Source organism: Anopheles bellator, chromosome 1, assembly GCF_943735745.2.
Source record: "Anopheles bellator chromosome 1, idAnoBellAS_SP24_06.2, whole genome shotgun sequence".
Taxonomy (NCBI): Eukaryota; Metazoa; Arthropoda; class Insecta; order Diptera; family Culicidae; genus Anopheles; species Anopheles bellator.
The window spans coordinates 2,731,964-2,755,540 of NC_071285.1; the positions used below are offsets into that span (position 1 = coordinate 2,731,964).

The window sequence follows — 23,577 nt, forward strand, 5'->3', positions numbered from 1 at the left end:
AGCAATTGAAACGGCACATTTGTAGCAACACCAAGGTGTACGTTTCAACTTATCACTTATCGATAGCCGTATTTTCGGGGATACAAGGAAACTTCTCGCAGATGGATCGGATGTTATCGTGAACCTCGGATTGGATATTCAGACAAATCAATTGGAGCACAACTTTGAAAAGGTTCTCTAGCAGAACTCGAGGTTGAAGTACGTTTAATGAAACTGTTTCAAGTGACTTCGAGGACCCACGAAGGATATTTCTATCCACAGTTCCCGTTAATGACAATTGCTGCAAAAAACAACATACATATAAAATAACACATTTTTTTTGGCCTTTTATGTGCTTACCTTCAGCTTGGATAGTTACACCAGAGACTCTAGTGATCCTTCCTCCGGATTCAGCAAACAAATTCGAATATGCGTGGCAGTGGCAGGGCAGTGGCTAGTAATGCTTCGAATCCATTCTACTAGAATAGCCATGGTCTAGAAGTAGATACTTCGAAGTAAGAGGTGCCGGCTAAAACAGTCACATCACCCGCATCGAAGAGATCTGCGGCGATCTGATGAAGATTGAACACGTGGCGCACGCATTCTGAGCCTCAAACCGGAGGAAATAAGCAAAACAATGGTAACGATAGAAGTACATTTATTGAAAGTGTTGCCTTTACAGTGCGAGGTTTTGTGTGCTCTACGAGTAACGTGCTCTTTACGAATCGAACGACGCACTTATGGAAAAACTTGATATGGATAGAAACGGTGCGAATCGAAGTCGATTCTACATGAGGGCATCAATTCATGTAGCCGTTCGACACCAGCCATAGACAACGTGTGACAATTTACGATGATCAGTCGCTTTAGTAAAGGGAACTTCTCCGGTATTTCGTTAAGATCATGGTCCGTAAACTTCAAGCGTCGAAGATGTAGCGGTTGACGATGAAAGAGAGAAGTTTTTTTTCCTTTAAATATTACGATTCTGACCCTTACTCTCTCTCTGATACAAAACACACTTACCATGTATAAAGCTACTATTCTCAACCACCGGACATTTTTGCCATGCATGTAACGAAAGCAAAAGCCGCACCTCATTTGAAGCTCCTGCAGATGTTCTGGAAGATCAATTCTAACAGAATGGTCGTGTGGGTATGCGTCTGGTGGCTGCGAAAGAAATCAAATCAACTGAAATGATGCGTCCACTGAATATCTGCAATCGAATTTTCAACATACCACAAACTTCACGTCTAGTACTAAGCGTCGTAGACAGGAAAACTTCTCGCAGATGAATTGACAATCCAATGCTTGAAGGTCATCGCAAAAATTGTGGAAGCCGATTTCCAGACACTTCAATTGTGGCGCAGCTTCGAAAAGGTACTCGAGAAAAACGCGAATGGGATGTATTGTCAATTTAACTGATTCGAGCGATTTGAGGGTTCCGCGAAACAGTTTTGTTTCCTGTTCGGAGTAGTGTCTTCTATCTAGGTATATAAACTCCATTGCGCGAAGTGAAAGATGCTGCAAACATAACATATTGAGTAACATATTTTTTGTGTGTGTTTCATTTGCTTACCCGCAGTTTAGTTAGTTGCACCAGCGATTCTAAAATACCTTCTTCCAGATTGTCCAAAGTAAGGGACAGATACGTGAGTTCAGAACAGTAGCTACTAATGCTTCGAATCCATGCTGCTGGAATGCGCACTGAGACGGAGAGTCTTAGAAGCAAGGAGTGTCTTCGAAAAAAATCATAACCTCTCATTGAAGTTATCTCTTCACTCCTCATAAAATTAGTTTCTTCCATGGTAAAATCCTCCAGATGTGGGAACGTCAGCTCGAGAAATTGAGAACAATAAGTTGAATTTGACACATAAATGAAAACGAGTTTTAGCTGCCCACTCATGTATCTCCATGCTTTCAGTTCGAGATCTGTCCCGCATCTCATGGTAAGACTGTGCAAATTTGGCACATTCATTCGGAAGAAATCAAAGTGATTGCCTTCTAATAGGTGCACCTTGAGGCATTTTAGCTTCGTTAAAACCGGGAACGGTTCATTCGTGGTTAAAGCGGGAACGTTAAAGCGGCTACTTAAAACTGAAGCCTCAAAACGTTGTAGTTCAGGAACTTCCTGAAGAACGCATCGCAGTTGTTGGAAAGTAATGCTACATCGCATGTCCAACATTCGGACGTGCGGCTTTAGAATGCGCAATAACTGTGCTAAACTTTCAAACCGACTATCGGTCGGCCAAATACGTTGAAGAATGTTGCGATAGCTCCTGCGGGTGTTTAACACCAGTTTCCATCCGCCTTCAGGCTGCACCAACCAAACACGGTTCATCCTTTGGCCGGAAAAAGTAAGTTCCGCCCACCGACGGCACACGAGCGACGCTAGCTTAAGTTCGCACAGATCGAGCTTGTCGAAAATCTGGCATAAAACCTGCCCAAAATAACCAGTCTTATTAGTCAGTTGCATTTACTTAAAAGTGTGAATAACTTACTTCTTCAGGCAAATCATTTAGGTTCATGTTTTCTTCGAATGCTTCACTGTGCCAAATCTATTTGTGCTGTGGACGATTGGAAACCACGCCAACTTGATCGAGACAGTATTAAAAAGCTGCGCTGACAGCATGAGTGTCAAATGGTAAGGACGTAGGACGTGTTTGACGTTTTAATTGAATCGATCTTTTTTACAGCGGTTTCGGTCAATGTTCTAAAGTGATTCCGATTTTGTCTCAACTTTTCTACAAATGTAGAATGAAAGCAAATGATTACTGTCATTAATTGCCGCTTAATTTTTTTTGGCTTAAATTTATTTCGAAAACTTGGAATGCATCGGTCGATGCCGTTGTTGCATTTGTCGGTCGGGTACTAAGTTTTATACGTTCATTGGGGGTACTGGTTCACCGTGCGATTTACCATACTTCCTGGCGCAGGCACCATTTTTTACATTTCATTACGCCTTGCCGATGACGACCGTAACACGTTCCTAATCACTCTGGCCGGGATTCACGGGAAAACCACCATCTGAAGTTGCCCGATTATCGTGAATTTTTATTACCCACCAAGCGCCCGCCAATATTCGTCGCGCTAACTCCACCGGAGCCACCGGATGCTGCGAAAAGTCTCACCTGTATGCCAATACACAGAGACATCGGAGTGGCAACATCCGGTGACCATCGTCGCGGGTGGTCACCACGTGTCGCTCCGCTGTGCCACTTTGGAGCCGATCCGATTCGGACGACCGGAAATCGGAATCCCGCGGGCCCAAGGAGTTCGCAGTTCGCGGTTCGGATAAATAAAATCAGTCGGGGGGGCCATAAAATGTTCGACACCCGGGCGGGTCCCAAGTGCGCCATAAAAAACACCACACCACGTTGCGTTGCGTACAGCCGTTTGCTGTGCGCGTTTGTTTGCCTTCCTTTATTATTATGACAACATTAATGATGCTTCAGTTGGCGCTTTCGCTGGAAATGCGAAAAATATGAAACGCGAATTAAAACACGGGGCACACGGGGCGATATGGCGCGAAAAAGAGAAACGATAATCGTATAATTAGACATTAATGTCAAGCGCGCGCCGCGTGCTCGGAAGGTGAGAAGCGCGCCACGGTGACTTATCTCACCGCCGAGCGGACCCTCTCACTTCGCGTGCCGTTGTCGCTGCGGTTGTTGTTGGTTCCACGGTGTCTACGGTGCCGCGCGAGGTGGAGACTAGGTGTGTGTTTGTGTGCGTGGGAATGACGCCATCGTCGGCGGGAATGGCCGCCGGCGAGTTAGAATGAATTTACGATCCAAAGTGGTTACGGCAACACCGGATCGGCGGCGAGAGGCGGACGGCGGTGAGGCAAAGGATGATGATAAACGCGTGTTTGGCTTGATTCATACGGCCGGGTCCGGCATCCGGGGGCCCCGGGGGCCCCGGGGCTTAGGCGTGCAGCAGACAGAGATGCAGGAAGTTGTCCGGATAGCTGAGGTGCTCCGACAGCCACTGGAGCGGTGTCGATTCTGGGATCGTAACGCCATGGGTTCTGGCCTCCACTGCGGACGAAACAAGGAGAGATGGAAAGAGAATTTAGACGCTAGTTATCAAATCTCTCCCCCCTTTCAGATCCGACCGACAGATCACCTTCCAATTAGGATCACTCGATCGGGCGGGGAACCGAAAAATATGATACGACGACCCCTACGACACGGTAACCGGTTTACACGACTGCTTGGGGTGTGATCGGATCGTTCGGATAAATATTGGAACAGAATTCGGATTCCGAATCTGGGTGCCTTGCCTAATGAATAGAACACATCCCAAAAATATGCCAATCCGATGCCAGTCGATCGGTTTGAATTCAAAAACATTGAAGTATCTTACACTTAATATTTATCCTGCCGCACAGAGCCCTGCAGATGCGTGCTGTTGAACGGATGAACCATAAAAAGGAACCCGGCGGCATCTGCTGTTTGCGTTGTGCCTTCCCCCCGGAGCAACCTTGAATCGGCCCAACTGAAGGCACCGGCTTGAGTTGAGCTGGGCCCCGCGCAGTAAAATAATAGCGCCACAGATTATCCTTCAGCGATGCTTCGTTTATCCGTAAACGTACCCAGACCCCCATAAAACACGGTCTTTATGCTCCCAACGCGGACCCACCGGCGGGGGCCAACCTTCCGACCGATCCGCCGTGCGTTCTGAGAATTTTTTAATTAGTTACTTGGTTTTCCACTCCAGCACCGAGCCGAGCCGAGCCGTGGAATGTGTCTGTGGACCTAAAGGAGCCGGAACAGCACAGCCCTCCGAGGTAAAAAGGATCGAACGCATTCCGTCGCCACACGAGCGGATCTCACGCGAGTGTGTCTCCTATTCCCCATCGGCCGCCCAGTGGTCTATCCGCGCACACCCCGAAAGCTTAACCGGTCTCCGGAATAGGAACCAACCGAGAAAAAAAAACCGGTCCCCAATTGTGGCGCGCCAGAACGCCGCGTACGTGGGCCGCCGAATCGCCCGAATGTCTCCCGCGGAGTTCGCCCCTCGCGCGATCGCGATCGGAAATGATTGAAAATTGTTTCGAAATGATGCCACGCCAAGAGGGCGAGGTGGCTATGCGCCAAGCCTCGGTCTCGGGACCGAGACCGAGAGCGAGATTGAAGAGGCGCGATAGCGAGCGAGTCAGAATAACGTCGTCGTCCCGAGACGTCCCGGAGCCCACCTGAAGTCTTGGGTCGCCGTCTGCTTCTTCGGTTCTTCGCCCCCGGGTTCGGCTTCATTACGTTCCTTCCCTTTTTTTTCTTCTTATCGATGAACCCCGCGCCAGTCGGTGTGTGGTTTTTGTGGGTCGTAGTGTTAATTTGTGGACCCAGCGCCGAGAGGTCCCTGCCTGACTGCCTGCCTGCCCGCCCGTCTCCTGGGGCCGAAGCGAAAGCAATTTGGGCGCCCCGGACAAATGGACGGAGCAAGCGGCACCGACAAGCGGCGACTACGACGAAGATGGAAGATTATGCGCGCGCCCGTCCTGGAGTGCCTCCGGCAACGTTTCGCAGCCGGGTCCCCAACCCACGATGCACTCGACGGGCGCACGGCCATTTTTGGGGGGCCCCCGAAAGCTGTAAGAGAGAGAGCAGCAGACAATGAGAATCATTCAAAATAATCTGGCACTTCCATCTATCTTCTTCCGCGGCCGCGCAGGACCGCGCAGCGGTCTTCGTAGAACTACACCCGACCCCGAGCGGGCCCCACTTCTGCGAACCTCGCCGGTCCACAGTTCTGCAGATCATTCTCCCGACGAGTGACGAAAACAGAAAAGGGGGAAAAGATGATTGGAAGATCCTGTCAATCGGCGTCAGCAGCGGCGGCGTCTTGAGCCCCCTGGAGCCCCCCCCCGACCGTTGCAGATATTATTTTTAGCTGCTCCTTGGCGGCCACTTTACGCGCCACGTTCGTGGTTCGGTTGTGTTCAACCTCGTTAGCTTTCGTTATGAGAGGAACACACACGGATGGGCAGCTTTCTGAAATTGAAAAATTCCATTCACTGCTCCTTCGGGGTCGGGTCGGGTTGGGATTAGGAATTTTAGCTTTTCGGGAAGGGGTCTGTGAATTAGATTAGGTTTCACGGCCCAAACGGCCCCAAACTCGTGGTCCTGACAGGCTGTGGCATGGCAAAAAGCTAATGCTATGCTGCTTACGCGATCGATATGGATGTAACGTTGCTCCTCGATCGATCCTCGATCTTCACGTTCCTGAACCTGAACCTCCCATCACTGTCAAGTGCCTCAATACACTGTTCCGATCATCCGATCATTGACGGATCCCTCGCGTCGTTAATAGTACACCACCGACGGCGTCACCTGCGTCAGAGAGCGGGTCTCAACGGTCAGGTCGGAGCGGTCGAGTTTTCGGGAAAATTCCATTCATCCGACTGACAACGGACCGGCGTCATTCCGAGACCAATGACCACCACCAGCCAGCCCCAGCGCCGGTGGGGACAAAACGAATCGACGCTCGGCTCTAAGTACCTCGGCTAGCGAGCGGAAGAAAGGTCACGACACTCGCGCGTCCCACTCGGGCGGGCGGGCGGACGTACTTGCTGGGGGTTTAAAAATAAAACATGGTCCGCCCGAGCGGTCGAAGACACATTGTCTAGCGCGGCCAGCTGGCGGGCGAAGGACATCCGTAGGACGTTTCGGGACAGGCCCGGATACCGCACCGAGAAACGGAGGCTCGGCTTCGCCCGGAGAGCTCGTGATCCACCGGGTCGGGTCATTGCTCGGGTTCACACACGATGAGACGTTTGATGTCCAATCCTGCCGCTGCCGCTGCTGACCGTTGCCGACGGGGGCTATTTTCGACGCGCCGTCTTCGCGGTCTCTCTCGGAATCGTAACCAGGCGGGGGCCAGGCGGGAGCACGATGCACCCCGGGTGGGTGTGTCCACCGCGCGGACTTATTTTGGGACGCGGATTGAGTCACCAGCCCGTGCCGGGCCAACCTAAAATAATCAAAAAATCAACAACAACCAGCTCGTGTCGGTCGGTCGGTCGGCCGTTGTTGTTGAGGCTTGCCAAAAACAAACGGAACGGTTAGCGGCTGGTAACTACGCCCGGCCGGACCGGACACAGACCGAGCCCTCCGAGGCTCGGTTTGGGTTCCGAGGCAACCGAGGGTGTCCGGTGGCGCCATTTTTATTTTTAGCAATCGATTCACGCCACGGATTGGTGCCGAACACCAAGTGCCAAACGGTGCCAAAACTAACTAACGGCCGTTGACTAATAACTTATCAGTCGCCGGACGCGGTTCTAATCGGTTCCCCCCCCTCGGGGAAGAGTGCAAACTTTCTGCACTATCATCATCAGCGTCGTGATAACGGGCCAGAATATGGGGGGACAATATTGGGTCACTCTGAGTAAACACCGAAAATAAAACGCCATCAGTGCGAATTCGAAAATCGGACATCTAAGCGTTCGACTGGGTTCGATTCTGGGAAAGAGTTGATAAGAACGTTCGCGCCAATTATCGAACGTTCTTAACGGGGAACTTTGTTAGGGAACTGCTCGCGATAAGGGAAATATAATCGGAACGCGGTGAGCTTGACAAGCCAGCCGGTTGTTATCCTTTGGCGGAGGGAGCATTACCTAGCGACCCATGTAGCGGTGCGAAGATCAGCGAGTTGCAGCATGGGAAATTCGTGGCCCAGCTGCTGTTGGCCCGCGCGGCAAACGAACTTGGCTGCGCTTGCCGGGGCCAGGAATGCATCGGGACCGTGACGCGCTTCGTCACACCTCATTTGCGTACACGCCGCGGCAAAGAACAAAGATTGGACCGACCGACCGCGTAGGACGAGCCCAACTTCGCAGTGAAACTCGCAGCGAAGCAGCGGTGCGCCCTGCATCGACGATCGGCGATCGAGTACCAAAGGGGCCCCCCTCATCCGCCTCTCTCGCTTTCGCTAAGTGCCCGACCGATGATTGACGATCGAGCGCCGGTTTATTTTCAAATTTTGTTGCACCGCCAATCGGTGGCCAGAAAAAAACTGAAACAAAAAAATAGAAAACGACAAACGCAACGTGTTCTTTCGCACGCAACGAAAGCGCGAGGTTCACTTTCGCGCCCGCGGCTTGCGAGGCGCTTTGTGGGGCCGCGCGCCCCGATGGCTAATCTCCGCCCGGGCGCACCACCACGGTGCCATTTTGGGCCACCGCCACCGATTAGGTCATTGTTTTATTTCGTGCGCATGATGTCATCCGGAAGAAATGTTGGCCACCGCTCGCGCCAAGTTGATGCGCCGCCTAAGCTGCGTGTGCGGTTTGGCATCGTCTCCGGTTCTTTCTTACGTTGCTTGTCTCACCCCTCCTGGCCGGTTCCTCCTGTGGGGTTCCTAAAAGAAAAACAACAAAACCACCACACCGCTGATGACGGCATGTGTGTCCGCGCGAGGTGATAAGCGACCCCCCCGGCCCCGGCCGCCCCAACTAATGGCGCCTAGTCGGCTTTAGTGTGGTCGCGGGCCGCACTCCGATAACGGGACCGTGCTCTGGGTCCCTGGGCGATAAGCCGCCGGCGGACCACGCCGAGGATAGCATTCCAAAGTGCAGTCGGCGGGATGATAAGCCGTTCCGTGTTTCGCAACCGTTCGCCAACAATGTTGGGGTCCCTCCTGCCGGGCCATCTTTCGATTTTTGGCCACGCCGGAGCAATAGAAAGAGATCCGCGGGTTTTCGGGGGGAGGTGGGTTGCTACTACTTATCAATCGGCCTCACTGTGCCGTCGGTGGGGGCCGTCTGTTATCGGGGGGCGCGAGCCATCGCCGTGCTCCGGTGCACGTTTTCTGGCGACGCCTTTTTTTTGTTGTGGTGCATTCCAACATTTTGGCACATTTTTTCGGGCAGGGCCATCTAAAAGCGATTAGAAAGTAGAAGCTGCGACAGGCTTTTGATAATTCGCCCAAAAGTGGAGCACAGGACAGATTGTGTCACCCTCGGGAGATTGTCCAACGGGAGCCGATCTGATGGGGACAAGTTTCAGGCAAGTCACGAACTAAAATGGGCCATCGGGGGAAATTCATCACAGTCTTTGTTAAAATGGCCCCCCGAAGTTTGCTATCGAACTGCGTAAAAGCGGACACGATAACGACACGGGCCCGGCGGAATCACCCAGCCCCGAATCGAATGCAACTATTTCACAATCTACACGCAAAATGGAGTCTTTTAAAAACGCATTTTCTAACGACGCAAAACACCTTACCGGAGGAATGAAAATGCCGACCATTGACGTCCGCTGGACATTGGGCAGCGCGGGGGGGCTTCTAATTGAATCATACGCGATAATCTATTGCTTGTGCGCGGGTGTGCCTGATAACGCGCTCGAGCCCAGCCCTTATCGCCTTGAGTCACGTGAAGGTGGCAAGGACCAGAAGTAAAAGTCACCGCTCACCCGGAGTGCCGGCAACACTTTGGGGCCCTTTGCCGCCCCAACCAACGGAGAGAGTGCGCGTTATCGGACCGCGGGGCGGCTGATCTTTGCCCTGGGGCAATTGGTTCCGGGACGTTCCGGAAAACAAACTCAAACCGGGTAGGCAATTGGCAGCGATGAGGTCAGCGTTGGCGTTCGAATGATGATGTTATCAGCCGCGGCCGGCTGCCGTGCTCCGCAGCACGCATCGGTCAACACGTAATTCCTAAAATTTAATTCAACCATTAAATTGGAGTGTTTTTTAAACAGAAATCATTCTGGCAAGATCGTCATTCAATCACACGATCACACGGTGATCGTCTTCTGGTGGCTACTCTTTAACTCTTTCCGCACCCAACCTGCACCCCGGATTCAATTAGCCCGAAAAAAGGCGGTCACCGACTGGTGCGCCCAGACCCGGAGAGGATGCCGAGAGAAAAGATTGGCCGATTGGTCGAACAAAAGAGCGGCCGATTCGGAGCCGAGCGAGGTAATAATGCACGCATAATTTATGCAAATTTATCCACCACTCAGAAGAATGTTCCTTCGCCCCTCGGCCGACCGTGGGACCGCCGGGGCAGGTACTGGGAGCGGACCTCGGTGCAGCAGGATCGGTCTAAGGGCTGACGAGCAGATTTGCATTTTTTATGTGACCCCCTTGCAGGTTGGGAACTGCCACCGCCACGAATGCAGGGTGCGCAGCTCTCAGGTGTCCTTAATGGCGGGGCCATCATGGAGTGATCCTCGCAACCTGCCCCGAGGCGCTGCGGCATTTGTCATAACAGTCAACGCGCGCGGCGCAAACCCAGCCTTCGCAAGGTGCTTCCTCTCTCTCTCTCTGTCTCGGTCACTCGCTTCGCACTGGCCACTGCCCGTGCCCGGCGGCCCCTTTGGCGGCCCCGGTCTCGGTCCGCTTTCGTTATTTATTCATTTACGATGGCAATAAAATATTCACACCTCTCTGAATAAACAGCCGCCTTCAGGGGTCCAAGCAGGTAAGCGCTGTGAGGAGACCCCTGCAAGGATCCTTTTGCCGGGCTGCCGGGCCAGAGGGCAGGTTAGGTCGCAGGCGGTCCCGGGGAGGGTCCGCACAAAGTGCACACTTCGTGTGATCCTTTCTGGCCCCTAGAGGCCTTTTGTTTTTTCTCCATTTTTCGGCAAAGACGGCAGGTCGGCGGTGGTGATTGTTTGTGTAAGGACCTTCTCGGTGCCGGGCTTTTGGGTGTCCTTTCGGGATCCGGTACCTGCTTTGCCGTCCGCTGGTAAAATATTTAACCTCCGACACCTTGAAAGTGGCAATGAGAGTGGACTGTGGCCCGAGTCCGATGGCGTTTCACCGGGCCGGGAAGATCCTTTGCGCTGGGAACCTTTACAGCGAGAGCCCTGATTTGCATCCCACCACCAGCAGCCGGCCAGCCAGTCGGCCAGCGATCGTTGAACACGGTAACAGATAACCTGCTGATGGCAAGGTGCTAACGGAGAGGCAAGTGTCGGCTCCTGGGAACGGAACCCAGGCAATGGCGTGTACAATTCGGAGCCTATTCTTGCTTTATCGAGATCCGATCGTAGGACTCAGTTGCTGCGTGCGGCAAGACGATTCCCAGCTTGGTTACAACCCGGCAGAATTCGGCAAAAATAACTCCCCTTGGCCGACTTCTGATGAGTCCATCACTTTCAATTACCAAAAACATGTGTGAAAATTATCATTCTCGCGAATTTCGCGAACCAAAAGCGGCATCCGACTATTTTTAAAGCCGCAGCCGGACGTACGGTGCCTAATGTTCTACATCGTCCGCCCGTCGGTTGGGTTGGTCAGCGGAATTCGCACCGCGCGGGCACGGGACCGAGAGATCAAAAGAGACATTTTTTGCGCGGACATTAAACTAGTTAATCTTGCAAACAGTATATTAAACTAGCCGGTGGCCAGAGAGGCGTGTTTGCCAAAAACGCGCCGACGCTTTAATAACGACTGCTAAATGCCATTCCGCACCCGCCGCAGGACGCGATCGCGAGCCGCTAGGAATTCACGTCACGCAGGTACCCACGGCGCAGCGCAGCCTTGCTATTTTCGTTGCTTGCGGAGAGGATTGTTTGTCACAGCCACAAAGTCTGGCATCCTCGGAATGCCTGTACCGGCGTGATCGAGGTCACACGGCGGAAGCCGCACAGTTACGAAATTTATTTGTTTGTTTGCCCGCCACCGAATTGTGTTATTAATTGCAGTTCCCTCCGCGGACACCCGCGATCCATCTTCATCCCGGGGGCCCTCCCGGGGAATGCACACGCCGGGCCCTGACGGTCGGCTTCGGTTTCCCACAAATCGGGCCCGGGTTTCGGTCATCCATCCATCCACATCGCCGAAGCCGTCTATCGCAGCGATGCGATACGTCTTCTAATTGATCGGTGACACTCGTCACTCTCGATCAGGTCCCACACCTCTCATGTGATAGGCCTCTTATCACACCGCGCGCGCGCGCGCGCGGCGATCGTCTAGCTTGTGCAAACACCTGAAAAAGAGAAATAGGAAATCACCTAAACCCCGAACGGACGGGTGAACAGACGGGTGTTATGTGATTTACCCGCGCCCGTGACTGGGTTGGGTCTGTTTTTGCAACACCCCAAAAATTCGGACGAATCGATCGGCACCTCCCCGTGGCCGGGGTGATCACGAGTAAACAAATGCATTTGAATACCGCTGCACACCACCACCACCACGGGAGGCACACGTCCACCCCGCGGGTCATGTGCCGCCGACGAATCGCGCACCTGACACATGTGGCAGGTGACGAGCGATGACGCTGATTTCGTGGGCCTGTCACCGGTGCGCACGTTGCCAGTCGTTGCCGGTCCCCTCTTTCGTGGACAAATTTTCGCTAATTGATCGTACGTGAGTGTACTGGGCAAGAGACACGCAACCGGCGGGCCACGGACATTCCGAAGCGGGCCGCGGCTGGGGCGGGCCGCGATGATCAATTATTCCGATTCCTGTTCGATTGCTCTCTTATCGATTATCGGATGCAACCTAGAATGTGAAAGTGTTTGGGAAGAAATGATAGAGGATCGTCCGTCGATTGATCTACGAAACATCTGTCTTATGCATTGCACAGCAAACAGTTCCGATGGTCGTTAAATGCCCATACATTTTCCTTGAATGATTTATGAAAAGTGGACAGATTCGAATGGCCCCAATCGCATGCACGCAACAATTTGGCTTCCTGTTGGCCGTGCCGTCCTAATTGGACTGTGAGAGCGCATGTAGCAGGATGTTTCACGAAAAGTTCACGAATTCGAATCCAAACAGGAGGTGGGACCCGACAACGGTGGCCAATCGCGATTTTTCGATGGCCGAACAGACCGCATTTGCATATAGCACCGGGCGATCCGCGAAGCGATTGGAGTAGCCGCGCTCCGCGCTGACAAATCGGGCCGCTTTGATTCGTTCGCTGGTTCGGCCACCGGTTGGCCGAACCAGCGGTCCGAGACATTTGGCGGGGAGCAGAAAAGGAAAACCAAAACCCCCCAAAACCCGCCAAAGCATAAATACATAACACCAGATATAATCGCCGCTCGTTAGCAATATTAATGAGGAGGACGCGACTCGCAGACAGAGGAAGACGGCGGTGGAGGCGCGGCAGAACCGAACACCATTTAGCATTCCGGCCGTGGTCCGGTGATTGAAGTCCGTAAACAAAATATCAATTTCGGCAATCGGCGGCGAACCGACCGTAGGCCACACCGGCGAGGTCGCTACCGGTGAGAAAAATGGCGTACCGAACGGATGTGCACCACAAGGTGACACCAGGTGACAAGTGTGAGAAAGTTTCTCACACACCGCGGCGCGTCCGGTTCCAGATGTCCGACCCGACTTCGACTTCGACTCGGATCGCCCGTCAGCATCCGCGCAACACGATCGCGCGCGTGAGTGTGTCTGTGACGGATTGGGAACAAATTAGCAGCAGCGCCGAACCGAACCCCGTGACCGCCGGTACCTGCCACCGGTACCGACCGACCAGGGGTACGGAATAGAAGGATCCTTAACGGAAGGACAGTCACGTCCCGCTGCACTCCACTCTCTTTCTCTGTCACCCCAGGTTCTTGTTTGCCATTCATGTGCTATCGGTTTCACTTTTGCACCGGACCGGACCCCGGTCGCCCGAGAGGCCCTGGCCCCGGACGGCCCGTAATTGTTATGGCCCCGTCCCACAATAGCGCCCCCGGTGCAGGGATACGAAGAATGGAATGGTGATTTCAAAGGAACGCTGATCTCTTGCTGTGGGCCCGGGCAAGGACAGCGGCACCGAAGGCAAGATGGGCCCCCGGGATAGGTACGGAGAAAAGCAATGCACCACTGGACAACAATGGTCAAGCTCGAATGAAACAACTGAAACCCTGCCCGCCGACGGCGGCGGTGTCCTACCTGCTTTTCTAACAGGTGTCGAGAAATCGTCCAGCAAATCCTGCAACGTACGCTTCTGGCCGGTTTCGCTGCCGGGTGCGACTAGTTTCTGCTGGTACGTACCGTCCTGTTTGGGAGGGAATCGATAAGTAATGTTAATTAGCGACCAGTGATCGACTGAGGCCCCGCTGAGGTTTGGAAGGCGCTACGACGTTAATTTTTGATCGAGCACGAATTGCGTAAACACGCCCCGTGGGTGCTTATTTTATGCTAAGTTTTACAAAAGCTATAATTTTACTTCTTTAGTTGCTATGAATGTAAAATTTATCACATATTTGACGTTTAGTTTCGTCGATATCTTTTGGTTGGGGACATTGGTTCAAAGATGGCCTCATTCAAATGAGAAAAGAACCTCGAAAAGAAAAGAACCTAATCAAACCTCGATCGAAGGAGCCTACAAAATGGTTTCACTTGCTCCGCAAGGGTTTGGAATGGTCCCACCGAGTGTAGCGCCAAAATGTATGCAATGCTCACCTCGGAATAGCACCGGACCGGAATGTGTTTGAAACCCTCCTGGTCGGGTATCGGTTCCATTAGTCGCCTGTTTACTGCCCAGAACTGGTCAAACTTATCTGCGGAAAGGGGGTAATCGATAAATTGAGGCAATAAACGGTACGGTGCGTCGGACACTCACCATTAACTAACCCTAACCACAGCTGATTGTGGTCTTTCTTTTGCATGGCGGAAACCACTTGCCCTCGGTGCTTGAGGACGTCGGCTTCCTTGAGACTAGACATGAAGTGTGCTTCCACGATTTCTCTGCAAAAATGGAACGGTCAAAATCACCGACGCGTTCCGGCCACTCCAGAATACGTACTTGTTGGCGCATCGAATCAAAATTTCATCGGGAAACTTGGAAAAATGCACCGTAATGTGCCACGGCAGTGTTGCATCGGTACCGATCAGCATGTCGTACAGAACACCTGCGAAAGGTTCGAAATGGGTACTCCTGGGAAACCTGGGAAACACGGTGGGCAAGTTTACCTATAGGATAGTGCCACTTCAGCGGTGTACCGTTGCTGTCCATCCACATCTCGCCATCCTGAAGTTCGTTCGAGATGAATCGAAGAAAGTGCTTTCTTACCTAAAGGGGCGAAAAAACGGGTTTCAATGCTGTGCCATCGTTATCTTCACACTAACCCCACACGTACTTTATCAGTGACCAGAGGGAAGTAGCTTAGTCGGGGTATGAGAAGAAAAAACTCCTCTGGTTCTACGTCGGTTTCGTCGGCCGCCAGCTTGAAGTGCACCGGAATTTTGCCCTCCCATATTTCACGCAATATTTCGCGATCGTTCGCCATGCCTTCGCTGCGTTGCCTTACTGCATGTGATCTTTCGAAGCCGCCTAAATTCTGGATCTGTGCACAGTCACCGCAATCTGCCTTGGTTTTCGGTTTTTCGGTTTTCTGCGTGTTTGTTTTGATCGCGAAATGACAAAACGAACAAAATCCGGCTGTTTTGACAGCAAACGCTTCCGTCTTTCGGCAGGGTTGCCAGCGATGCTCAGCCGGGTGAGCAACGCTTCAAATCGATTGTCCAGTTGAAGCGTTTCGATGGGACAAAAACAAAATGGGAAGTAAGAAAAATAAAAATGTTCCATTTTTCCAACTCGGAAAGTTGTTTTTCCTCTCTTCTAATCTTTTTTTGTTTTTTTAGCGCCTCGAAATCAACATTCGTTCGTTCAGCTTGCCGAAGGGTTTTAGCTTGTGCTAGTTTCTTACAGATGTCGCCCCAAATGAACAGAAAATTCAAACATTTCAGTTCATAACCGCAAAAGTACCGAAAGAGAAGAGTTACAAATTTTATTTCAATCGATTAAATCCGCAGTTTTGCTTCAGCAGTGTTGAGCAACCTGATCGATGACTTTCTACAAACAACCAAAGTTTCTAAAATTTGTCTTCCGGTAGAATATTTCGTTTTAGAAAGTTTCGTATCCAACACTTTCGAACATTTGTTTGTCATAACGAGTATGTTTCAATAGTATTCGAAGCACGTTCAATGTGTGATAATATACGAACAAACAGCGGTCAAGTCTGCGGTGCCGCCAACAGGTTCGCCTTCGCTGACCGCTAGACGCAATCCGCATCGCGACACGCAGGAGAAAGCACGCAACAAGAAAGCTAAAACAAACCGCGGGCAGAAGAAGTCGGGTGGTCCGCCTCTTTCTATGGCCTCTGCTGCCTTTCGAAGCCGCGATCTTCAGTCTCCGGCCAGGCGACGAACGGAGTGGATTGGTTTCGGTCGGGCAAAGGGTTGATCTCCCATCTCGGGAAGTTCTAAATCGCGGCACCTGACACTCCGTGAAAGGTTAATGATCGCTCGAGATTAGCACCAGCTTTTTTGGAGCAAAGGAAGTGACCAACCCGTTTGTGTGTGAATTGGATCATCGTCGGGGGACCGTAAATATGAGTCACAGTTTCTACTATCAGATCATCGTCGCCACCGGACTGGCGCTGCTGCAATTGGCCGCGCTGCTGCCGCCAGCGAGTGAAGCCGTCCGTTATGTGCCAAAGTGGAAGAAGCAGGTTGAGTGAAATTATGCGTTGTGTCTACTTTTACCGACCGCGGGAGGGAAGGCTGGGATTAACGATGGCAATGACACTGATCCTAGATTTCTCCATTAGCGACCGGCGACCGACCACAGACCGTTAGCGCGGTGGGAGAGTAAAGAAATTCGTTGTCCTATAAAGTGCGCCACGCGCGATCGGCTGGGTTCAGAGGACGTTGCCTAAAGAGAAACTTGAAAGAAGTGCGCCACCGGCGGATCACGCGTAATAAGTCTCGGAAATGCATGTCAAAACGTGCTTCTCCGGGCACTGGAAACCCGTTTGGGAGCGCCGAAGTTCTCCGAACTACGGCGTCCAGGTTACTTGCGTCCGTCGGAAACCCGTTAGGTGGCTGTTCTTCCATTATCCGAGTTTCCGAGGCCGTGTCGCTGCCGGACCGCCAGCGGTGGACATGCATCAGCTGAAATAACTCGTTCGGCATCGTCCGTTTGTTTTTATAATGGCGTCTGTTAGGCGGCGCAAAGTGTTTTTTCCGCTCTTAACGGTCCCGGACCCCGGATTGGGTACGAGGCTTCGGTTCTTATTTTCTTCGCTCCTTCGGGCGTCTCTGGATTTACGATTGGTGATGAGTGTGCAACTTTTAAATTATTCTAACTGCCTTTCCTACAAATTATGTTCTGGCCCTCTTCCTTAGGGAAATTGCTTTCCTCTTTTTCTCAGACCGCTAACTACCCCCGTCCAATTAATATAGGTTTTATTGGCTTACTTTGGGAACTGACCCTGCTCTTCTATATCTTTTCTTATCCGTGGCCTTTGCAGGCCTGTGAGCTACCGACGCCACAGAACGAGTACTCGCACTACGTGTGTGACGACAATGGCGACGTAAAGTGTCTTCCCGGCTGGGCCGGCGATCTGTGCGATGTTCCGATCTGCAAGAAAGGCTGCGATCCGCTCCAGGGCTACTGCAAACGGCCGGGCGAATGCCGATGCAAGCTGGGCTTCTACGGCGAGAACTGCAATCGGTGCATTCCACTTCCGGGCTGCCAACACGGCGGTTGCCAGGTTTCGTTCGAGTGTGTCTGCCACAAGGGCTGGGATGGCATCTTCTGCTCGGAACCGCTTTGCCGTGCCGATTGCCATCCGTCGCGGGGGTACTGTGAGGCCCCCGGGGAGTGCCGTTGCCGCTTGGGATGGGCCGGTCCGACGTGCCGAGATTGCCAGGTGTTGCCGGGTTGTCAACACGGAACATGCTCCAAGCCCCTCGAGTGCAAATGTCTTCCGGGATGGACCGGAATCCTCTGTCAGACACGTGAGTAAAAGTGCGCCGAATCCGGATGATTGTCGATCACTTAATCGATCTGTTTCGGCGTGTAGCGATTTGTGCCGCCAACTGTAGTCGAGAGCACGGATATTGCCGACGCCCAGGCGAGTGCCGGTGTAAGGTCGGCTGGATGGGTAAGGATTGCGCCAAATGCCACGCGTATCCGGGCTGCGTGAATGGGGACTGCCGACGACCGTGGGAATGTAACTGTAAGCCTGGCTGGGGTGGAATGCTCTGCGATCAGGGTAAGTGGCTGAAACGAGTTCCACGATCATCGTTTGACCATGCTGTTTCTTCGTATACAGAGCTCAACTACTGTGAACAGAATCCAGGGACCTGCCAGAACGATGGCAAGTGCAAATCACTGATCAAGGAAGACGGCTTCTTCCGTTGCGAATGCCCAACCGGGTACAAGGGCCGGAACTGTGAGATTCTACCAATGTCCATGATGACATCGACCAGCACCACGGAGCCAACGTCGACATCGGCAGCGACCGATTCCGGTCCCAGCGAAGCATCTCCGGAACTGGCAACATCCACCGCGGGTACCGAAAGCCAGGAAGCCTATCGAAATGCGACGCTAACGAGCGCCAGTGACGACTTCAGCGCCGAGTACAGCTCAGAGGATTTAGACAACGAGGCCTAAACCGATCGTATTGCACTTTAAATTCATTTTATTTATTTCCCCTAATCATCTTAAGTTTTTAAGTAACAATCGAACCACAAACGGATGGTTCTGCAAATGTAGATTCGCCGTCGCATCATTCCTTTGGCAGACTTTCCAGCAAGTCCACCACCATCTGGTTGCTCTCGAGAATATCACACTTCGGGCCGGCCGTTTTCGTGGGTTTGAATGTACGTTGCCGTGAGTGGCCAAAGACATAGTTTTTCCTACACCGAGGCGGTGCCATATCTTCCTGCGGGAGTCTGTCGATCGGTGTCGGTTCATCCGTTTCCCCGCCGTCCATAGGCGACTCTTTCGAGCGCTGCAACTGATGCTCCGATGGTTTGTCGAAACGGAAATTGTGTGGAAACTTGTGCTCCCGTATGCAATGGTCCCGTCGCTCAGCGCAGTCCTTGCTACGGTATTTACATTCCTCTCGGAAGCAAGCATACTGTAAACGGTGGAGGTTAGTAAAACTGGTAGGGTTATGTGTTTGAAGTGGCCCTACCATCGGATGCTTTGCGGCTTCAACCTGGGCGGCAAAGTACGAATCGTGCACCTCGGAAAGATGCAAATCTAGCAGATGGGCATTCGGGAGAATCTTTTTACACTGACCACAAGTGTACCGGTGCAGTGCGTTGTAGTGGCACTCGTAGTCGGTAACCGATTGGCAGAAAAAGGTGCAATCTGGCACGTTGCAGTTGATGTCGCTGAAAGAAAGCAACTTTAACTTTAATTTAACGTTCAAGGGGTATACTTTCCACGCAACTTACACATTTTTGTCATCTGTTGCTGTGGACGGTAATTCGCTCAACACTCCCAAGGGCTTGAAGGGTTTGAAGTAGTACGTATTACCCTCTCGGAAGAACTCATCATCTGGCGGACGGCGACCGACGGCGTACTTTTTTAGTAACTCCAAAACAATCTCCTTCGCGGTGTATTCCATACTTTATTTCACTGACTAAAAAAGAGAGAAAGGAAAAGGTTTCCTTCGGAAAATTGGTTTGTTTGCTGGTTTGTTTGAATGGTTTGTTTACAACGCTCGAAACAGCTGGCGAATTTGACATTTGCTCAACTCAACGTTCGTTCGATTTGACGAAAGGTTGTAGCTTGTACAAACTTCCTACAGATGTCGCTCCAAATGAACAGAAAATTCAAACATTTCAGTTCATGGCCGCGAAAGTAAAGAAAGAGAAGTGTTGCAAATTTAATTTTATTCGATTAAATCCGTAGTTTTGTTTAAATTAAAAACAAGTGACCCATTCTAAGCCTGTCGGGAAATTTCTCCGCTCTTTGCACAATTGCATACCTCACAGGCGTTAATCGTGGGAATGATTTTCGTTTGTTTTAAATTTTAATTTTCTACTCGGGTAGAAATAAATGAAAAAAATCTAAGCGAACTCGTTTACGGTTTGATTGATCGGATTGATTTTTGATGGCTTTATAATTATCCCTTCATTAAGTCATCGCAACCACCTGTAACCGCATCGACAGCCGCCCAATTAGCGTATTGTAGTAACTACATCATTGCCCAGATTGCATCACGTGCGGCTTCCACCGAATTGGCACATCTTTTATGTAAACGATCACCGACCGATCGATCGAGGTGTTCCCCGGAAAAAAATTCACGCCCAACGGTGACGAAGCTAAACGGGTGAAGCTGAAGCTGTTGGTCGCGTTCTGGCGATTTCCTGGAATTGAGGTGAGTCAGATGCTTTGCTTCTGGCCATGGCCGGAAGTGAATCATGCCATCGCCTCTCTTTGGACTCCATCGGTCATCGACATTTTTGCCGCATCCATATTTTAATGCTTAAATGAGCGACGCATTCTGTGCGGTCGGCTTGACCGCCCCACCGGAGCAGCACGGTTTGCGGTCAAAAACATTTGGGATAAGGATTAGCGCTAATGAAAGGGTCCATGCGTGTGCTGCGGCTGCTGTCGGTTTTGTTTTCTTTTTAAACGGGGCTCCAAATTTTCCTATAATTGCCACCGGAGTCATCGTTGGGCAATTACCGGAACCAGCAGCACGGCACTGGAACAGGCCGCCCTCCCGGATGGATGGTCCCGAAAATAAAGAACAGCAGACACTTGTTGATGATGCGTTTCTGGGTGGAAGCAACTTAATTGGAGTGTGGCCCCGCGCCGACATGCCTCGGCCACGTAAGAAAGGGCTCTGGCCTGGTGGTTTCATTCAGCGTTCCGTGGTGGTGCAGCAGTGGCCAGCGAACCGAAATTGCAGTGTCCGAAAAGGAGGTACCGGGGACAATACGGTAGCAGCAACTGTGAAAACATTTTGGCAGACACTAATTGCGGGGCTCAAGTTCAGGGTTAAGGGCTCGGAAGCCCTGGATTCGGCCGCAGGGAGATTTTGTTGGCGCACACAGGACAGTGACAGCCGGTGCACGGATCACTTCCCTTCTTGGGGCGGATAATTGGGCTTTCTGCCTTTCTGTTTACGGAAGAAAAAGAAGGGCCCCAAAATGGCTTCTGGTGAGCGGATGAGGGTACAGGGGGGGCCATTAATCACACCATTTCCGAGTGCGTAGCGTGGTTTGTGGACGCGTGAAAGAATTTCACAACTAACTGCAGCGTGGAAGAAGAACTATTTGGCCACCGTAACCGGTTCGTCCGAGCGACGGCCGTCCTAAAATGTTGAAAACGAAACAAAGGTTGTGCAAGTATTCCACCAGGATCTTTATCGCCCGTTTGGACCTATTCCTTTTCTTTTTCTCAATATGAATTTATCGTTATTCTATTTTATTCTTCCAATTAAATTTATTCTAGTTTTAATTGATTCTTTTCTGATTTTTTGAGAAAATCAAACGATTCGTACACTTCGAGACGTAATACATTGTTTGGAAAACTTTTTTCCTTTTTTCCACATTTTATTATGTTTTGGGGGGTAGAATGAGCCAGATGGAAAACACCAGGCAACAAACTGCGATTTTCTTGAGGGTCCAAGGAACTGCAAATTATGCAACCCCTTTCATTCCTGGACCTCTCGTGCACTTCGGCGCACTTCGACGCAGAAACGGATCGCTCTCGGGGGCCAGTAATTTCGCTAATTTGCGCCCGAAAAGGCCCAAACCGGATTTTCGCGCTCCACTGGCCGGGCCCGTCACGGGGCCGGGGACAGTGGGCAAGGTCAGATGATTTGCTTTGCCCGGGGAAAATTATACTGCCCCGCGATCCCCCGTTATGTAGTTAGTGACGCCATCACTCATTAAGGTGACTTTCACCGCCCGCCGTTCGCCCGATCGTATCCTTTCCGGGGGTGTCCGGATAGGATACGCAACGTAACGGAGGTTTACGTTCCCAAGAGGTTCGCTTGCCCGGGAAGTCGCTTCGGGATCGCATCCTACGACGAGACCTCCACACGCTTTGAACACGTGTTCTTTTGAGAATAATATAATACCCTCCACGTTCTGCCAACATTCGGGACCTTCTGCTGGATGCCGGACCTCTCTTCGCATTTTCCACGATTACACGCTCCTTTGCTTGCCTTCCCTGTTGTTTAACAGATCCCAAAAGAGGGACAGCAAAAAAAGGAGCAGAATGGTCGAAAGTAACAAAACGGTCAAAGTGAAGTAGAACGGGGAAAAATGGAAAATTGACAACACACAACCCAGAACCCGGCCCGAAGGAGCAGAAACAGAGGCAGAGGCAGAATGCGCAAAACGAAACGAAAAACGCAAACAAAATAACCTAATAAAAAAAAAAACAGTAAGAAGCGAAGCTGACACGACCCCAAGCAGAGCGTTCCGAGCGTTATGCTGCCGATGCCGATGCTGTGTTGCCTCTTCTTCTTGATCCTCGGAGGCTTGATCTTCGGAGATCATGATGCGTGGGAACGTTGAGCATGTGCAACGTCGAAACCGAGAGACCCTCGGTTCGCCCCGCACGCACCCGGAGCCCTTCGGAGATGCCGAAAATAAATAGACCGAAAAGACGACGGGAAGACGACGTCGGCAGAGAGATTCAATTCATGGCCCACGGCCGGTGCATCGTCGTCGGATGCAATTTCTCACTTGGCGCACTTGGCCGCTGCACCCGGTCTTGCCATTGTCCCGCGCGCGCCAAAAGGACTCAATCCCTTATTTGGTGTGGTGAGTGTTTTTGAGAAAAGGAAACGACCCCGGGCTCCTGGGAAGAGGAAAATTCCCAATTTTCCCACACGCCGACTGTCGAGATGGTAGAAGATGGAGATTTCTTATGCGCCCGGAGGCCGTGTAACTTTCCATCTGCGAAAGCCACCCAATCAGCATCATTAATTAACACCAGCACGCCGGTGCGGTGCGTAAGGCGCGGCTTTCCTTTGCGGCTTATCAAACGCATTAAATGTCAGGCGCGTCATGTGGCCTCGCTGCGTCTAATCGCAGCTGGGCAGCCACGACACGGCGCACGGCGGACGCAGCATATTTCCTGCTACCGGGTTTTGTGGCGCCCGGCAGCGAAGGAACTCCAGGAAATATCTTCAACTACACCTCAATCTATCGGTGATTGTAGGGCACCTCCACTCGATCGGGCTGATAAGTTACTGGGACCTAGAGGAGTCGATTCGGAGTAGTTCCAATCGAAGAATTGATTTCTTGTGTCAAGTAGCTGAACTTTTCTACAGATCAAATGTCGGAGTGTCGGAGTGTCGGACTGTCAGAGTGTCACAGTGTCGGAGTGTCGGAGAAAACAAGTCAAATCTTTTGAATGATACAAACTGTCTATCCCTGCCTATTCCCAGCACTTACCATTCCACTAGGCACTAAGCGGCGCCATTGCCCAATCGCGCTTGCCTCAGCCGTCCCTCCCAACGGGGCCCCGAACAAACTCTCGCAGCCAGCGTGACTCTTGGGGGCCCTCCCCCTCGGATCGGGTCGGAGGTAAACCCGTTTGACAGCTTCGTTTAATAAATGGCTTCGATTGGACACGGCCGGGCCGCTCGTAGGAGCGGCACAGCAAACTGGTTGGCGATGGATCATTAGGCCTGCACTTGTCGGTGACAAACGACAAATCCCCCCAGCGAACCGCGGGCCTGTGAGAACTGAAGATGACAGTAGCGCCCGTAACTCGATCGGCCGGAGCGATCCACAAATAGACCCCGACCTTCGCCCGTGAGGCCTAAAGTCGAGTGGCTCCGTGAGATATGTAGTTTGCAGTTTTGGAAAGAAAAAAGCGACTCATTTGGCTCGGTTAGTAAATATTGATCGTCGATCGGGTTTTCTCGG

The 23,577-nt window shown here is 51.7% G+C and overlaps 4 protein-coding genes across 4 annotated transcripts; 1 reads left to right on the forward strand and 3 right to left on the reverse strand.

The window, feature by feature from the left end:
• Window positions 1-669: 669 nt before the first annotated feature.
• On the reverse strand, window positions 670-2,574 carry LOC131216758 (uncharacterized). Its single transcript, XM_058211331.1, has 5 exons — window positions 2,478-2,574; window positions 1,556-2,416; window positions 1,216-1,500; window positions 1,003-1,146; window positions 670-894 (listed from the first exon to the last, which is right to left on the reverse strand). Exons 1-5 carry the CDS (start codon window positions 2,502-2,504, stop codon window positions 718-720), a joined length of 1,494 nt encoding a protein of 497 aa, XP_058067314.1. The 5' UTR covers window positions 2,505-2,574; the 3' UTR covers window positions 670-717.
• Window positions 2,575-3,397: 823 nt separating this feature from the next.
• Window positions 3,398-15,266, reverse strand: LOC131206547 (autophagy protein 5). Its single transcript, XM_058199131.1, has 7 exons — window positions 15,018-15,266; window positions 14,851-14,950; window positions 14,684-14,789; window positions 14,501-14,625; window positions 14,341-14,438; window positions 13,828-13,933; window positions 3,398-4,016 (listed from the first exon to the last, which is right to left on the reverse strand). Exons 1-7 carry the CDS (start codon window positions 15,165-15,167, stop codon window positions 3,904-3,906), a joined length of 798 nt encoding a protein of 265 aa, XP_058055114.1. The 5' UTR covers window positions 15,168-15,266; the 3' UTR covers window positions 3,398-3,903.
• Window positions 15,267-16,271: 1,005 nt separating this feature from the next.
• Window positions 16,272-18,340, forward strand: LOC131216850 (delta-like protein 1). The gene is made up of 4 exons (XM_058211441.1): window positions 16,272-16,391; window positions 17,193-17,682; window positions 17,748-17,939; window positions 18,000-18,340. Exons 1-4 carry the CDS (start codon window positions 16,272-16,274, stop codon window positions 18,338-18,340), a joined length of 1,143 nt encoding a protein of 380 aa, XP_058067424.1.
• Window positions 18,341-18,419: 79 nt separating this feature from the next.
• On the reverse strand, window positions 18,420-19,362 carry LOC131216775 (protein lethal(2)k10201). The gene is made up of 3 exons (XM_058211351.1): window positions 19,132-19,362; window positions 18,867-19,068; window positions 18,420-18,809 (listed from the first exon to the last, which is right to left on the reverse strand). Exons 1-3 carry the CDS (start codon window positions 19,302-19,304, stop codon window positions 18,456-18,458), a joined length of 729 nt encoding a protein of 242 aa, XP_058067334.1. The 5' UTR covers window positions 19,305-19,362; the 3' UTR covers window positions 18,420-18,455.
• Between the last annotated feature and the right edge of the window lie 4,215 nt (window positions 19,363-23,577).

Coding starts and splice junctions, on each gene's coding strand:
- LOC131216758 (XM_058211331.1), bottom strand. CDS start 2,504: ATGAACCTAAATGATTTGCCTGAAGAA. Junction 2,417..2,477: donor TAAATGATTTGCCTGAAGAA/GTAAGTTATTCA, acceptor TATTTTGGGCAG/GTTTTATGCCAGATTTTCGA. Junction 895..1,002: donor GAATAGTAGCTTTATACATG/GTAAGTGTGTTT, acceptor CGACGCTTGAAG/TTTACGGACCATGATCTTAA.
- LOC131206547 (XM_058199131.1), bottom strand. CDS start 15,167: ATGGCGAACGATCGCGAAATATTGCGTGAAATATGGGAGGGCAAAATT. Junction 14,790..14,850: donor GAAGTGGCACTATCCTATAG/GTAAACTTGCCC, acceptor AACCTTTCGCAG/GTGTTCTGTACGACATGCTG. Junction 4,017..13,827: donor GACACCTGTTAGAAAAGCAG/GTAGGACACCGC, acceptor TTTCGTCCGCAG/TGGAGGCCAGAACCCATGGC.
- LOC131216850 (XM_058211441.1), top strand. CDS start 16,272: ATGAGTCACAGTTTCTACTATCAGATCATCGTCGCCACCGGACTGGCG. Junction 17,683..17,747: donor CGGAATCCTCTGTCAGACAC/GTGAGTAAAAGT, acceptor TTCGGCGTGTAG/CGATTTGTGCCGCCAACTGT. Junction 17,940..17,999: donor TGGAATGCTCTGCGATCAGG/GTAAGTGGCTGA, acceptor CTTCGTATACAG/AGCTCAACTACTGTGAACAG.
- LOC131216775 (XM_058211351.1), bottom strand. CDS start 19,304: ATGGAATACACCGCGAAGGAGATTGTTTTGGAGTTACTAAAAAAGTAC. Junction 19,069..19,131: donor GCAACAGATGACAAAAATGT/GTAAGTTGCGTG, acceptor GCTTTCTTTCAG/CGACATCAACTGCAACGTGC. Junction 18,810..18,866: donor AAGCCGCAAAGCATCCGATG/GTAGGGCCACTT, acceptor CACCGTTTACAG/TATGCTTGCTTCCGAGAGGA.